General features: G+C 61.3%; 11 protein-coding genes across 11 annotated transcripts; 6 read left to right on the plus strand and 5 right to left on the minus strand.

Moving 5' to 3' along the window:
* Positions 1-82: 82 nt before the first annotated feature.
* On the plus strand, positions 83-517 carry OT_ostta14g02450 (unnamed product; the record flags this gene model as incomplete). The annotated part of the gene is made up of 1 exon (XM_003083026.1): positions 83-517. One exon carries the CDS (start codon positions 83-85, stop codon positions 515-517), a length of 435 nt encoding a protein of 144 aa, XP_003083074.1.
* A 168-nt stretch (positions 518-685) lies between these two features.
* Positions 686-1,654, minus strand: OT_ostta14g02460 (unnamed product; the record flags this gene model as incomplete). Its single annotated transcript, XM_022982607.1, has 1 exon — positions 686-1,654. One exon carries the CDS (start codon positions 1,652-1,654, stop codon positions 686-688), a length of 969 nt encoding a protein of 322 aa, XP_022841375.1.
* A 111-nt stretch (positions 1,655-1,765) lies between these two features.
* On the plus strand, positions 1,766-3,011 carry OT_ostta14g02470 (Aspartate/glutamate/uridylate kinase; the record flags this gene model as incomplete). Its single annotated transcript, XM_022982608.1, has 2 exons — positions 1,766-1,843; positions 2,091-3,011. 2 exons carry the CDS (start codon positions 1,766-1,768, stop codon positions 3,009-3,011), a joined length of 999 nt encoding a protein of 332 aa, XP_022841376.1.
* A 43-nt stretch (positions 3,012-3,054) lies between these two features.
* OT_ostta14g02475 (Rhodanese-like domain) lies at positions 3,055-4,143 on the minus strand (the record flags this gene model as incomplete). The annotated part of the gene is made up of 1 exon (XM_003083029.2): positions 3,055-4,143. One exon carries the CDS (start codon positions 4,141-4,143, stop codon positions 3,055-3,057), a length of 1,089 nt encoding a protein of 362 aa, XP_003083077.2.
* Positions 4,144-4,181: 38 nt separating this feature from the next.
* On the minus strand, positions 4,182-6,638 carry OT_ostta14g02480 (DNA repair protein Rad4; the record flags this gene model as incomplete). Its single annotated transcript, XM_022982609.1, has 1 exon — positions 4,182-6,638. One exon carries the CDS (start codon positions 6,636-6,638, stop codon positions 4,182-4,184), a length of 2,457 nt encoding a protein of 818 aa, XP_022841377.1.
* Positions 6,639-7,127: 489 nt separating this feature from the next.
* On the plus strand, positions 7,128-8,372 carry OT_ostta14g02490 (WD40/YVTN repeat-like-containing domain; the record flags this gene model as incomplete). Its single annotated transcript, XM_022982610.1, has 1 exon — positions 7,128-8,372. The coding sequence occupies one exon, from the start codon at positions 7,128-7,130 to the stop codon at positions 8,370-8,372; it is 1,245 nt and encodes a 414-aa protein (XP_022841378.1).
* Positions 8,373-8,464: 92 nt separating this feature from the next.
* On the plus strand, positions 8,465-9,196 carry OT_ostta14g02495 (unnamed product; the record flags this gene model as incomplete). The annotated part of the gene is made up of 1 exon (XM_022982611.1): positions 8,465-9,196. The coding sequence occupies one exon, from the start codon at positions 8,465-8,467 to the stop codon at positions 9,194-9,196; it is 732 nt and encodes a 243-aa protein (XP_022841379.1).
* Positions 9,197-9,318: 122 nt separating this feature from the next.
* OT_ostta14g02500 (LUC7-related) lies at positions 9,319-10,425 on the plus strand (the record flags this gene model as incomplete). Its single annotated transcript, XM_022982612.1, has 2 exons — positions 9,319-9,414; positions 9,523-10,425. 2 exons carry the CDS (start codon positions 9,319-9,321, stop codon positions 10,423-10,425), a joined length of 999 nt encoding a protein of 332 aa, XP_022841380.1.
* Positions 10,426-10,457: 32 nt separating this feature from the next.
* OT_ostta14g02510 (GPI mannosyltransferase) lies at positions 10,458-11,933 on the minus strand (the record flags this gene model as incomplete). The annotated part of the gene is made up of 1 exon (XM_022982613.1): positions 10,458-11,933. One exon carries the CDS (start codon positions 11,931-11,933, stop codon positions 10,458-10,460), a length of 1,476 nt encoding a protein of 491 aa, XP_022841381.1.
* A 132-nt stretch (positions 11,934-12,065) lies between these two features.
* OT_ostta14g02520 (unnamed product) lies at positions 12,066-13,898 on the plus strand (the record flags this gene model as incomplete). Its single annotated transcript, XM_003083033.1, has 1 exon — positions 12,066-13,898. One exon carries the CDS (start codon positions 12,066-12,068, stop codon positions 13,896-13,898), a length of 1,833 nt encoding a protein of 610 aa, XP_003083081.1.
* A 151-nt stretch (positions 13,899-14,049) lies between these two features.
* On the minus strand, positions 14,050-14,646 carry OT_ostta14g02530 (unnamed product; the record flags this gene model as incomplete). The annotated part of the gene is made up of 1 exon (XM_003083034.1): positions 14,050-14,646. One exon carries the CDS (start codon positions 14,644-14,646, stop codon positions 14,050-14,052), a length of 597 nt encoding a protein of 198 aa, XP_003083082.1.
* Positions 14,647-14,979: the final 333 nt, after the last annotated feature.

Here is a 14,979-nt window from a genome sequence, read left to right on the forward strand (position 1 = left end):
GAGTCCGTCGCCGCGCACGTCGCGCGCGCGTCGGGACGCGGCGAAACGATTTTATCCGCGAGCGGTCGTGGGCCGACGCGGCATGGACGCGCGCGCGGACGGTGGCGCGCGCGACGCCGCGCGCGCGACTGGAGGGCGTGGACGGAGTGAGTCGTATTATAAGTCGTCGTATAACGCGCCGGTCGGGTACGTCGAGGGCGACGCGAGCGCGGGGTCGAGGTCACCGAGGTGGGGGCTTCGTGGGTTCGTGCCGCCGGCGAGATTTCGCGTCGAGGGGTACGAGTATCAGAACGCCGAGGACACGGCGCACGGGACGACGGGGAGAACGTTGATAAAGATGCGGGCGATCGATGCGCGAGAGATGGCGTACGATGAGGTGGAGGAGGATGGGCGCGGGGGGCTGGGGGTGGCGTCGGACGACGTCGAGGCGGAGGCGCGGACGACGCACGCGGGAGGGATGAGCTCGAGGCCGTCGTGGACCGCGGCGCATTATCAAGGTAGGGTGAGCGCGAGTTAATGTGTCCTCGCGCGACGGTCGCGATGAGAGACGTCCGTCGATTCAATTTCTATTCATTCCTTTTCGCTCGGCGGAACGCGCGCCCCTCGAGGCGCCCAGCGGCGGAAAGACGACGTGTATACAAATATCTAATTCTAATACATCGGACGATTCATTTCGAAATCCAATTTACTCCCACACGACGCGAAGGGTTCCACATCGCGGTGGGTCCGACACGTGCTCGCTCGCCGCGCGCGCAAATTTCTTTTGCATCTCCGTCAACGCGTCCACCGCGGACGCGTTCGAGCGTTTCGAACCTCTCGCCTGCGCGTCGGGGCCGAACAAAACGCGCTCGGTGGCCATGTAGGCTTGAAATTCGTTCACCACGACCTCAAAACTCGTGACGTCGTATCGAAGCTCGCGTAAGAAGTCGACCCACGTCGCGCGCTCGTCCTCCGTCAACGCGTCCGAGCGATAATAGTCATAACACCATCTCGCGTGATCCTCCCTGGCGTACCACAGTCCGTGCATCGCTTCGTGTAACAATGCATCTTGGACCTCCGACGCGTTCTCGCTCGCGCACACGGCGATCAAACACGTCTCCGGAACGACGTTTTCTTCCTCGGCGTCTGCGTCGTTCCAACCGCCGCCGTCCCACCCGCGCGTCCACTTTGAATCTTCGACCACCGTGAATTCGCCAGTCTTCTCTCGACGAACGATACCAACTTTCACCAAAGCCTCCACTAACGCCCGCTCCTCCGTCCACGCCCCCGTCGCGGACTTCGCTGCCTCGTTGACGAACGCGCACGTCTCTCTCACGCGCGCGTTGTGTCCGCTGTAATTCGCCACCCCACCCCGAACACCGCTCGGTAACGTCTCCGCGACCGTTCCACGAAAATCAGGATCCTCCATGAACATCGATAACCGACCCAAAGCCCGTCGTTGCGCCACCGCGTCGGCGAAGGCGATTAACAAAACCTTTGGCTCCTTGCGCCAGCGAAACACCTCGATCGGTGAAGACGAACTTTTCGTCGACGACGACGGCTCCGAGCGACTCTTCGCGCCGGTGTGACCTCTCGATAATTTACTTTGAGCCATTCGCGCCGCGTACGCGTCGAGATCGAGCTCGGGGACGAGGACGAGGGCGTCTCTTCCCATGGTTTCGCTCAAAACGCACTTTTTGGCGCGACGCGTCAGTGTGTGACGCCTCGCGTCCACCCTCCTCGAGCGCTCGGGCGTTCGGTCGAAGACGCGCGAGGTCGATCGACGATGATCACCGTCGCGGCGAAGAGCGCTCGAGCGCCCGCGCGCGTCGCGCGCAAGGCGAACGACGCGAGAGGTCGAGAGGTACGCCGAGACGCGTGACGCGACGAGAAAACGCCCACGCGCGCGTGAATACGCGACGGATGCGGGACCGAACGAGCTGAACAGAGAGCTCGAATGACGTGCTTCTCGTGAGAGACGTTCGGGGGGCTCGTCGACGGTGCGCGCGCGACGCGAGGCGTCGGGAGGTGTGATTTCAGGTTTAGGGCGCGCGCGCGGGCGACGACGAGCGCGTCGACTGACGAATGGTCGTACCGTCGATGACACGCAGGTTGTTCGACGCGCCTTGGTGCGAACGGCCGCCATAGGGGTGAGCGCGGAGCAGGAGGCGGAGAACCAGACGCGGGTGAAGGTCCTGAGCGAGGCGCTCCCGTACCTGCAGCGCTTCTCCGGGCAAACCGTGGTGGTGAAGTACGGCGGGGCGGCGATGAAGAACGAGACGCTCAAGGCGGCGGTGATTCGGGATCTGGTTTTATTGTCCACGGTGGGCATCCGACCGGTTCTCGTGCACGGCGGTGGGCCGGAGATCAACGCGATGTTGGAAAAGGTTGGGATCGAGCCCAAGTTCTTGAATGGCTTGCGCGTGACGGACGCGGCGACGATGGAAGTGGTGGAACAAATTCTCACGGGCAAGGTGAACAAGAGTTTGGTGAGCCTTATCTCCGTCGCGGGCGGCAGGGCGGTCGGAATCTGCGGCAAGGATGGGAACTTGTTGCGCGGTAAGGTGAAGAACGAGGAACTGGGTTTCGTCGGCGACGTAACGCAAGTAGATACCTCGCTCATTCGCGAGCTCGTGAACGCAGGATATATCCCCGTCGTCGCCACGGTCGCTATGGACGCTCAAGGACAGGCGTTGAACGTGAACGCAGATACCGCCGCCGGAGCCATTGCGGCCAAGCTCGGCGCCGAGAAGCTCATCCTCATGACGGACGTCCCGGGCGTGTGCACAGACAAGGACGATCCGAACACGCTCATCCGCGAGCTCACAATGGAGGAGACGCACAAAGCGATCGCCGGCGGCGTCATCGCGGGCGGTATGATCCCTAAGGTGGAGTGCTGCATGAATAGCATCACCAATGGGGTGAAGAGCGCGCACATCATCGACGGCCGCGCGAAGCACAGCTTGTTGCTCGAAATCCTCACCGACGAAGGCGTGGGTACGGTCATCACGGAGGATGTCATCGCGGTGTGATTTTATCATCACTACCGGTACCTATGGAATAAGAAAACTATCGCTATGCTATCTGCGCCTCCGAAGTACGACACCGTCGAATGCGACTCTCAAAGCAGTCGCATTCGCACGAGCGACGCTTGAACTTTTCGATCCCCACCGCGCGCTCTGTCTGTTCGCGGCAGCTCTCGCAGCAATACACGGTGTCGCCGCATGTCTCACACGCGATGAGAACGACGTGGCAATTACGCCCAACACACTTCGACAGTCGTCCGCTTTGCTCGTCACATCCGTCGCAACGGGACGTCGACGGCAAATCGTCACTCACCGAAACGCTCCCTCGCGCGTCAAAGACGTAGTTTGATCCCTTGAACAAACAGTCCTCGGAGGACGCGAAATCTCTCGCGTAGGCGACGATTCCGCCCTCGAGCTTGCGAACGCTTCGCGGCCGACGATCCGCCGGAAGCTTACTGCATAGATACGTCGCAGCTTTTTCGCAACGCACGCCGCCGGTACAAAAGATGTACACGTCACGCCCGGCCACGTTATCGAGCGCATCATCTCTGGCGAGCCATTCTTTCAATTGGCTGAACCGACGAATGGGCGCCAGGACGGACCCGTCGAAGTGCCCGACGCGTGACTCATAAAAGTTTCTCACATCGAGCACCGTGGACTCCTCGTCATTCCTCTCTCGGAGCGCCGCGTCCCACTCGCTCGGCGTCAGACTCGTGATTTCTATCTCACTGTCGACAGTCGTCGAGAGATCCGGCTCACCGAACGGACAGAGCTCCTCCGTCACCCGAACGCTCAGCGTCCCGAACGCGTGCGAGCACGCCGGCTCACGTTTGTAGTCCGTCCCTCGCAAGCACGTCAACTCGGGTAAACTTTCCAGGAATTCGATGAACGCCTCAACGTCGTCCTTCTTCGACGCCGCGAACGTGGCGTTGATTCCCTCGCGAGCGATTCGAATCTTTCCCTTGACACTGCTGTGTGCGCCCTTGGCAGACTCATCCAAAATCTTCCGCGCCGTCGACACCGGATCGCTCAGAGCGACGTATTTATAAAAAAGAACGACGGTACCGGAGTTATCACACGCGCACGCGAGCCTGAGTGGGTCGGACTCACCTCTCGGGGTTCGACGTCTCGCGAGCATGCGCTGCGGCGTGTGCGGCTAAGTCTAGCTATGCTATGTTACAATTCTTCAACAAATGCGGCGGCGCCGAGAACGAGTCGCTCGTCCCGCTCCGTCGTGGTTTCATCCCTTTCATTCATAGCTCGAGCGGCGGCGATGCGGCGAGCGGTCGGGTCAGCTTCCTCGGTAGTGACACCATCCTGGAACTCATCACGAAGTCTAGCGCGAGTCCATATGGCTCCGAGAAGTAGACGCCAGTGCGCGCACGCCTCCTTGTACGCCTTCGCCTCGAGGGTAATTCGACGCGCCTCCTCAGCGTCTTCGTGTCTCTTGAGCAGTTCATCCTTGAACTCTTCGCAGACGACGATGCCGTTGAAAAGTGGGAGTGTCTTTCCTCCAGCTTTGTACTCGAACCCGACGAGCGCCGGGGCGTAGTCAATGTTCATCAACTTCGCGGTTTTCGATACCCGCGGTAAGTTCACGTGCACGGTCCCGGGAGGAGGTAATGCATTGCCGTACAGATCGACGTTCCCGCGGTCGTTCTTGGGAACGACGCCGCCGACGGCGGATGGAGGTGTCCACGGCTCAGTTTGCCACTCTCCGTAGAGCGGAATATCACCAAGAATAGTTTGCGGATCTTGCGGGCACTCCTCGTCCTTGGACATCGTCGCGCGCCACTCCTCGGACTGTAAACGCTCCTTCGACCCTTCGGCCTTGGATAAGAACCACCCTTCGCGCGCGCGCGTGAGTTGTTTGATGCGTGCTTGCAAAGCTCGACTGTGAATCTTGCGCACTGGCGAGTCTATCAGTGCGTCGATTACGCGTCGTCTGCATTCACTCTTCCATCGCTCCGCGCTCTTCAACTCCTTGACACACGACCTAGGAAATACTGGTTCGCCCGCTATGAGCGCTTTCACGGGATGTCGCGGGTGGATGCACTGCGAGCGGGACAAGAAGCGCTCGACTACCCAGAGTGGATGATTTTTTATCTCCGTCATCGTTCCTGGCACGCGCTCCTTCGAGCTACGCGTGTCCATCTCGAATAGCTCCGCCTTGTCCGCGCTGTCGATCAGTTTTCGAAGCTCGGGCGAGCAATCGCATGCGACCGCGTCGCGGTGGAGTCTATCCATGTGCGTTGTGATTGTCTCCCACCACTTCCAATCTGGTGTTCGATGATGCAGCGCTTGCGAAAACGCGGCGGCATACTTTCTCGTCACATCGCGCGCTCCAGAGTCACCATAAAACGCGACGACGTACGGCATCGAAGATGTCGCGTCAGCGGTCGTCGTACGCTTTCTTTCGCCGAAAATTACGCCCATGTCGTCCACCGACCCGCGCGTTGTCGGGACCACGCTCACCCATCGCGCGTTTGTCGCCTTTTTGTCGACACCCTTTTCGTCGTGCCTAGCACATAAAACCTCACACCAATGACGGACAAATCGATGTGTATTTCTAGTTTCCTTTCTCACGACGGGCGGCGGTTTGGGCGTCGTCAAAACGCCCATGTGTTCGAGCGTCGTAGCGCTCGCTCGAAGTGGCACGGGTTCGAGCGACGATACGACGCGACACACCACTCCGAATCCCTGACAAATTGACGCAAATAGAGCCGCTGATTCCTCTTCGCTGATCTTTTCTCGACCGCGGAGCGTCCACGATCGCGCCAGCTTCGCCGCGTACGCGCTCGCACCGCCGCGAGTTGATCCCATCCCCGCGCGCCGCATCGCCAACCGAAACGCCAAACGACGCCACTGCGCATCCTTGGTCAACCTCTCCAAACCACTCTTCTCGTCGTCGTCGTCGTCGATGGATATCGGTGGCGCAATCACATCGGCGAACCAATCGTTCAATCGCGCGAGCGCGCTCACCTCTAGCGCACCCGACGCGCTCCCCTGCACTGCGTTTGCCAAAGCGCTCGGCGCGCACGACGTCGTCATCGCCTGAAGCAATCTCGACGACGCCGCCCCTCGCACGTGCCGTCCACGCGCGAGCAAACACATCACGTGTATATGATGCGTCTGCAACACTCCCGCGCGCTCGTCATCGCTCAATCTCCTCACGTACTTCTTCTTCTTCCGTTTCGGTCCGCCCGAGCTCTCCGTCTCCGCCTCGTCCGACCCGCGCGCCCACTTCACCCCACGTCCCCCCTCCGCGTCACCGTTCTCTACTCCCGCGTCCTCGTCCTCGTACGCGATCGAGCCGTAATCGTCGCCGCACACGTCGTCCCACTCCTCGCTCTCGCTCGCGTCGTCCTTCGCCTCCGCCCCGCACGCGCCGCTCCCACCATCGTCAACGCCACCGATACCGAACTTGGCGAGCGGCAAGGGCACGTTCAACATCGTCGCGATCTCCAGCGCCGTCTTACCGCCCGAAGGGAGCGCGCGGGCGTCGTCGCGCGGCGTTTCCATGAGATTTTCCTCGCGCGCCGATTGATGCTCATCCTCGCGTTTTCTCCGTCGTTTATCGATCGCCGACGCCACCGCCGCGGTCGACGCGCCCTTGAGCGTCTCGCGCGGCATCACCGCGCGCGCGCGCGCCCGCTCGCGCGTCTCACGGGCGTCCGGGAGTGACGCACACATTCATGGCACCACGCGATGATGGCATCATTCATCGACGCGTCGCCACGCGCGCGACGCCGACGATCGAACGAGAGCGCGACGACGTCGTGCGCGCGCGCGCGCGTCGCGTGCGATCGCGCGCGACGGCGTCGCGGCGTCGCACCGCGAGGACGCTGGCGGTGCACGAGGATTTCTTCGTGTGTTCCGAGAACGACGTTTCGCGTCGCGCTCGATCGCTCGCGGGGCGACGCGACGCGCGCGACGGCGCGGTGACGGGCGGTTAGACGGGCGCGACGACGCCGCGCGTGCATCGCGCGATTTCGTGCGCTTTCAGCGCGCGCGGGGTCGAGGGATTGGTTTTTGAAGCGAACGCGCGCGCGCGCGCGGAATCGGCGCGCGATGCGAACGCGCGACGTGGCGTTCGCCGCGCGATCGTTCCGAGAGCTGAAGATGGACGCGGGAATGCGCGAGGGTCGAACGCGCGAGGCGAACGGGCTTGGATTCGTCGATAAGGCGTTTGGGTGTTGCTGGTTGGACGCCGCGTCGGCGATGGTGTCGACGAAGTGTAACAAATTGTTCGAGGTGGAGATTGATCGAAGACGATCGAGCGCGCGCGGACGGTTTCGCGAGGTGGAGATCGGACGCGAGAACGTGGCGCGCGGGCCCGTGACGCGGTCGATGGGGAGGTCAATTACGGGACCGCGATCGCTCGTTGCGACGTTGACGCGCGGTGTCATCGGGGCGTCGCGAGATGTGGGAGATGACCTCGTTCCCGTGGTGGCGCCGTGCGGAAGACGTTCTGGAGGAGCGCACGCGGTGGTGTGTTCGGAACTTCGCGAGCACGTTCTGTGCAGTGGTGGACCCGACCACGACGTCGTTAGTTTCGTTAGAGATGTTGACACGGACGCACTCGTTCCGAGACTGGCGCTTCGAGGGCACGAAGACGTGGTATTCGGAATTGATTTTTGCTCTCGAGACACGGCGGCGACGTGCTCACGCGACGGGACGGTGAAAATATGGCGATTACCTCGCGCGAGCGACGTCACAGAGTACGATTACATCGCATGTGCGAAGTCGATCGTGCCCCATCCCTCGTGTGGGATTCAAAATGAACGCATACGAGGCGTGAAATCGGTCGGTAATCATCTGGCGACAGTGTCCAGCGGAGGCGTCGTGCATCAACTTGACATTGAACATGGGATGAACGGAGGACTGGTCAGGATGTATCCGTTCCCTGGGTACCTCGAAACGTCGTGCATAGCGACAAACGGGCGAACAGTCGTGGTTGGTTCTCGAACGCACGTGGGATTCGCCGATTTTCGCGAACGTCGACTTCACGCGAGTGTAGCGCTTCCGCTTGACGATATGAACAGCGTCAGAAGCTTGTCGTGGATCACCCAATCGTCGCATCTGCTCACGTTCGGGGGTGGACGTGGTACGATATACTTTTACGATGAGCGCGTGCGTAGGTATCTGAACAACGAGCACGGATTCGTGCACGAGCTGCATAATGCAGATCTGTGCGTACCGCTATCAGCGGAGGACGAGGAGCGCTTGGCATTCGACGACATGTCCCGCGCGTGCCTCCTTCCGGCGATACTGGCGCATCAGTGGGACGATAGCGGCCGACTATTAGTCGCCGGTGGTCCGCTCCAGGCTCTTCTGAGCGGTTTTTTCATGGGAATTTGGAGTTGATCTGGTGCGCTTCTGGCGTCGACATCGTCTTTAGTGACGCTTTTTCAACTGACTTTTCGCTCATCGCTCCTCAGAAGACGGCGCGTGCGCGCATGTCGCGCCGCGCCGCCGTCTCGCCTGAGCGCCGACCGTGGTCTTTAGATCCGAAAGGCACGGATGGACCGTCGGTGTCCTGTCCGGTGTGCGGCGTTGACCTCACGAGCTTCTCTGTGCACAAACGTGAGACGCACGCAGATGAGTGCGCGCATGAGCTCTCACAGCTCGATCTCGAGACGCACGAAGAGGACGGTAACGATGAAATCGACGAGAAGAATGTGTTCGATGTCGACGATGCCCGGGAAACGATAAAGATTCGCGCGAGAGAGCTCGAGGAGGCGCACGCGAGACGCCTCGCGAGTGGCACGACGACAAGCGACGACGCAAGTCGAGCGATCCGTCCAACGGAGACTATCGAAATGTGGCTCGAACGCATCGGCATGCTCGCTTACTTTTGCCCGCTCTTCGTCGAAGAGGATTTGTTAGACGTCGACGTCGCCAAAGAGTGCTCCGCGGAGGACTTTGTCTTTGTCGGCGTTGCCGAAGAGGACGCACGCATCTTGGCACACTGCGGCGGTCCAGCGCCCGAATGGCTCACGCCGAAGACGATTTCGGACGTTAACGCATCGCGTCCTCGCACACGCGCGCGCGCGGCGATGGAGCTCGCCCTTGCGACGTCTGCAGCAAACGACGAGCGCCTTTGGGACGTTGCGCGCGGCGCCGACGGTCGCGGTAGAGGCGAATCCCTCCCCGCCCTCAGTCGTCTCCTTCCTCGACGCAACACTTAGATCTGAGAACGTATTAGCACCATCTGCATTAGCACGCGCATTTTTAGCTCATAAAACCTTTAGCCCATGGCGGTCTCCGTGCCGGCGTTGCCATTCGACGTCACTCCACGACTCTCCACGTCATGGCCGATGCCGCGCGCGCCGCGCTCGACGAGCTCATGGGCGCCGAGCGCGATGTCCCACTCGATCAACGAACCGGTCGAGGTCGTCACTTCACGGTACGTGCGCGGGGGAGAGGCGAACGAGACCAAAAAGTTTGATTCCACTCACCTGAACGCGACGTGTGGACCATCGACTGACGCCTCGCATCGCCGAGCGCCTCGCAGGACGCCGACGTGTGCAAGTATTACCTTTGCGGATTCGACGTCACGTGCTTCAAGAACACGAAGAGCGACGGGGACATTTTGCGTGTGGTCGGCGCGAGCGCGAGCGAAAAGATTCGCGACGACGGCCTGCGAGAGGATTTCGAGCGCGCGACCTCGGCCGAGCGCGCTCGAACGGGGTACGAACGTATGACTCTGAGCGTGTTGGATGATTTGATTCGCGAGTGTGATCGACGGATCGCGCGCGGACGGGCGAGGGCGAAGCAGGAACGGGAGGAGGCGGAGCGAAAGGCCGCGACGAGCGCTGAGGCGGACACGCTGCGATTGCTGGAACAAAAAATGACCGAGACGGCGGAGCGAGCGGAGAAATTGGGAGAAGACGGCGACGTGGATGGCGCCGAGCGCGAGGCGGCGCTCCTGGAGACACTGCAGACGAGACACGATGAGGTGAAGCGGAGGTACGAAACGCTAGACGGATGGCGTTTGACCGAGCCGTGCGAGGTGAGCGGCACGCTCCTGTGCTCGACGGACACCGAGGAACGGCGACGAGACCATCTCGTTGGGAAACAATATAAAGGATGGTCGCGCATCCGGGAGCTTCGTGACGAGATCGCGGCGAGATTGGTGAAGTATGAGGCGGACGGATTGGTCATCGGCGACGCATCCGACGCAGCGAGGCGGCATCGAGATCGAGGCGATCGACGTTCGCGCTCGCCCGATCGCGGTGATAGACGCGATCGAGGAGGTGGTCGACGACGTTCAGGTTCACGCGAACGAGGTGATCGACGATACGAGCCGTATCGAAGACAGGACGATCGTCACAGAGAAAGCAATCGTAGATACGATAGGTATGATGATCGACGTCGCGACGACAGACGCGACGATCGTCGAGATAGGTACCGATAATACAGCTACCGGTACATATTAAAATTCTAGCATCAACTCTGGTCTGCGCCGCGTCGTCGACGATGGATGAAGATCTCCGGTTTCGTCTTGGCGCGCAACGGTGGGAACATGCGCAGATCGACTCGCATCCCGTCGTATCCGCTCGCAACATACACCGCGTCGTATCCGGGCACAACTTTGTGCGCGTTGAGCAAATAGTCGAAACCGAGATCGTAGAAATCATCCACGTCTAGGTCCTCGATTTTACTGTAGGACCATCCCGAAGAAGCGCTCGCGGATTCACCGAAGCGACTCACGCCCGTCATTGCTGCTGGAACGTCTACGTGTACGCGTCCCGGTCGAGGCGCCACGATCGCGTCGTGATGGAGACGGTGAAACGCCTCGCCTCCTGGATAATTTACCGCCGAAGCCATCGTGAATGCGATCACGAGCGCGGCGCTGGCGCACAAACCACCAAGAGCGCACATCGTGACGAGCGGTCGCTTGGCTCGATTGTTCCACGCGCGCGCCAAAACCGTTGCCGCGGCAAGATTAAATAGCGGGAGCGTCGGAAAGATGAATCGTAGTTCCTTGTGTGGTAAGAAACTGTAAAGGCCGACGTAGAATGCGCAGACGAACATCACAGGACGAACGCGTCGCTCGAAGAACACGGAAACCAATGCGAGCGGATAGGCGAAGAGCAAACTCTTCGGCAGCGCCGAAGAGAAGTACCAGTGCCAAGGTGATGTCCCCCAATTCGAGCTCTTGTTCAGCGCGGTGTTGTAATATAGCACCGCACCCTCGGGCCACACGAGCTCGCCCCAAAACCACGAGTCGACGATGACCGACGTCGCGATCGTCATCAATGCGGTACCTCCGCCGAGCCACACCGCTCGCCGAAACGAAATCAACCGCGTCGCCAACATGTGCAAACCAACAGCGCCGAGCATCAAAACAACGTCGCATCGCAACAAAAACGTCGCCACCGTCAACAAAACCACGCCGCGATCGACGCACCTCTCGTTTCTCGTCGCCGTCGCTCGAATCCACCACCCTAAACCTCTCATCGCGCACGCGTTGGCGAAGACATTCATGAGCGGCCGCGAGGCGTAAAACATACAATGAAACTCTACCGCACACGCGATCGCCGTGAACGCCGACACCGTGGATCCGAACGCAGCGTTTACACCCTCTCTAAACCGTCCGTACGACCTCACCGACACGAACGCCAACACCATCCGCGTCACCACTTGCTCCGACGCCTTCGTCGCCGCCGCTCCGCCCGTAATCATTTGAATCGCTCGAACCGGCACCCAAGACGTCACCGCGAGCGCTAACGACGGAACGCACGTCCTTGGCACCACGCCCGGGAACGCCCGATGATCGAACGTCTCCACGTCGCGCGTCGATTCCGCGTGCAAGAAGTCATGCGTCGCTTGAAGCGCGAAAGATTCCTCAACCTTGCACCACGGCGCGATCGCGACGTACGCGAGGGCGAGGACGAGGAGGAGACGATCGAAACCATCCATGGTCGCCGTCGATCGCGACGCGACGCCCCGCGAGCGGCGTGCGATGGCAACGAGGCGCGTTTTGACCGATCGTCGCGTCACTTCGCGCCGGTTCGTGTTCCGGTCGACGCGCGCGACGCGCGCGACGCGGCGATGGCGGCGGTGATGCGCGCGGAAGAAGTCGCGCGAGACGATGCCCCGTCCCTCGCGGAGGCCGTGGAGCTGTGCGCGTCGACGAGCAAGGAGAAGAAACTCGTGGGGGCGTATTTGGCGGCGCAAATTCTCCAAAATGCACCGCAGTCGGAGATCGCCGAGCGCGATCTCGACGCGATCGCGCGAGCGCTCGGATCGAAGTTCATCGATGAGCTGCTGCGCCCGAAATCCAAGGGCGAGGACGCGCGAATGGGGACGGAGTTGGGTTTGAGGGTGTGCGAGACGCTGGCGAAAAGCGCGCGGTTCGCGCGGAGCGCGACGTGCGCGTACTGGATCGACGCGCTGAGCGATGCGGCGATGCGGAAGGAGGGTGGGATATACGAGGGTGTGAGCGACGACGGGGTCGCGTCGGCGCTGGCGATTTCGTTGCGGCACTTGACTTTGAGCGCGAGCGCGCGCGGCGGCGAAGTGAACATCGGGAAGCGCTTGGTCGAGGCCGCGGTGGAGGCGCTGAAGCGAACAAAGGGCGAAATCATCGGGCGTCTGACCGCGTATGCGCTCGACGTCGTGGACTGCGCGCTGACGAGGGGTGAGAGAGTGGAGGAGGACGCGCGGGTCGTCGCGCGCGCGGCGCCGGAAATGTGTCGCGTCTTGAGGGAAACCGCGGGCGATGGCGCGCAGCTCCGAGCGCTCGCAGCGCTTCACTCCTTGTTCTGTGGTGTGTTACAGCGCGAGCCAGAGCTCTGGGAGACGTGGGACGACGAGCATCCGAGCTGGCGGCAGGATTTGCTCGAGGGACTGTGGGTGATTTTGAGTTCGCGCACGCCGCGCGTGTACAGATTCGTCGCGCTGGACGTCGCGAGGTGCATGAGCGACGGCACGTTCGCGAGCGAGAACATAGAAGTGGACGCGAACGATGAGGGTGGTGCCGTCCCTTGGTTGTACGCCGCGAAGGCGACACCGCCGGCTGCCGTCCTCGCGGGCGCCGTGAGCGCGGGGTCGACGAAAAAGGTGCCAAGCTTTATGTGCCTCCTCACCGAGCTCGTGCGAGTGGAGGTCAACGTCGGTCTGTACGCGCTATTGAACGCTAATGCCGATGATTCTAAAGACGAACCGCTCGATCCGGAGAAGGAGGCGCTCACGTTCCACGGTTTGACGACGGCGCTGGAACTCTTCCCGTGTCTCATTCAAGGCGCTGCGGACGTCGCCGAGTGCGAGGAAGCCGGTCGTATCACGTTGAGCGAAGCGATGGGATGTCTTAGCGCGGGCGAGCTGATGAAAATAGTGGAAACACTCGCGGACATTACGTCGAGCATACTTGAGGTGTTTGAAGATACGTCAGATCGCGAGAAGGTGGACCCGTTGGTGTGCGTCAAGATGATCCAATGCGTCAGCGCGCACCTCATCGAGGCCCCAGAGCTTCACCAGGACCGAATGGAGAAATTATTGACGTACTGGTTCGGTGAATTCTTGGATCGATGCGAGGGCGATACGCGGTATTACGCCGAGGCGAGGTTCGGCGAACACTTTTTAACATTCTTTGGCATGGTGACGACTTCGTCGTGGGGCATCGAGCTCATGTGGGAGTGCGGATACGTCAGGGTTTTAAAAAAATTCTTAGAGGACGTTCGCCCGACCGACGGTCCGGCCCATCCCTTGGTCGAGGGGATCTTCGCCGCCGTGGGAAGCCTTCGTCAGAATGTCGACAATTCCACAGAAGTTCTCGGCGACGTCAAGGCGCCCCTCCTCGAGGCGCTCGACGAGCTCCTTCGCGCGTCGCCCGCGCCCGTTGTGAAATCGTTGACGCACATGATGGCCGAAGCGTCGATGTGATTCAAGTGACGGACCGGGAATCGTTCTAGCATCGGGCGGGGTTGAGAAAATTACAAGCTTGCGAGACGGCTCGCGAGTCCACTAGTCGTTCAAAGTCATCGGTGTAAATCTAGTTAGGTAAACAGAAGCAAACCGTCGTCGAGTAAAACCACTAATCCTCCGTGAACGGACCCGGAACCGGGGCGTAGGAGCCGCGCGCGCTCTTACCTCGCGGCTTCGCGCGCACGCTCTTGTAAAACGCCCGCATCGCCGCCTTATCGCTCATATTCGTCGGCGCCGTCACGTCTCCCACGCCGATCGCCCGACCGCGCATCGCCCCGCCGCCCGCCGCGTTCTCCTCCCTCCATTTCTCCATCAACGCCTCGCGCTTTGCAATTTTCGCCTCCCGTCTCGCCGTCTCCGCCGGCGTCGGCCCGTCCTCCGGCCGCAACGCCAGATACGCGTTCTTCCAACTCTTCTTATCCTTCGGCGCCTTCCCCGGACACCGCGGCGCCTCTCCCGGTTCGTACCACGCCTCGGCGCACTTGGGCCACCACAGCTCATCGCAATCGACGTACTTTTTAAACCGACACCCCCTCGCGCACGCGCACGCGTCGCTCGTTCGACACAACTCCCGCGCGCTCATCGCCGACAACAACTCAATCGTCGACGCCTTGCTCACGTCGCCCGCGAGCGTGGGATCCAACATCGTCTCCAGCGGGCACTCGAGCGCGATCGAGCTCGAATCGGAATCATCGTCCTCGGCCATCCAATCCACCGCGTCCGCGGCGACGCGCGCGTCGACGGGCGATGCGAAATTCCTCGAACGCGTCCGCGGCGTCGACGCGCGCGCGTCGACGTCGGCCGTCGCGCGCGCGGTCGGCCTCGTCATCGATGACGTGGACGGGACCGTTCCGTAGTGTGACACAGATATCGCCATGTGACACACATCGTGCGTACAGATATCGCGATGCGTGCAGAATGTGTATCACATAGCGCTCCACGGCGTGGTATACGGGAGGTGTCCATCGCGATCCCGCGTCCGCGGTCGGACGCGACGCACACGCGCGCGCGAGCGCGTCGACGACGCGCGCGAGCCCGC

Source organism: Ostreococcus tauri, assembly GCF_000214015.3.
Source record: "Ostreococcus tauri WGS project CAID00000000 data, contig chromosome 14, whole genome shotgun sequence".
Lineage (NCBI taxonomy): Eukaryota > Viridiplantae > Chlorophyta > Mamiellophyceae > Mamiellales > Bathycoccaceae > Ostreococcus > Ostreococcus tauri.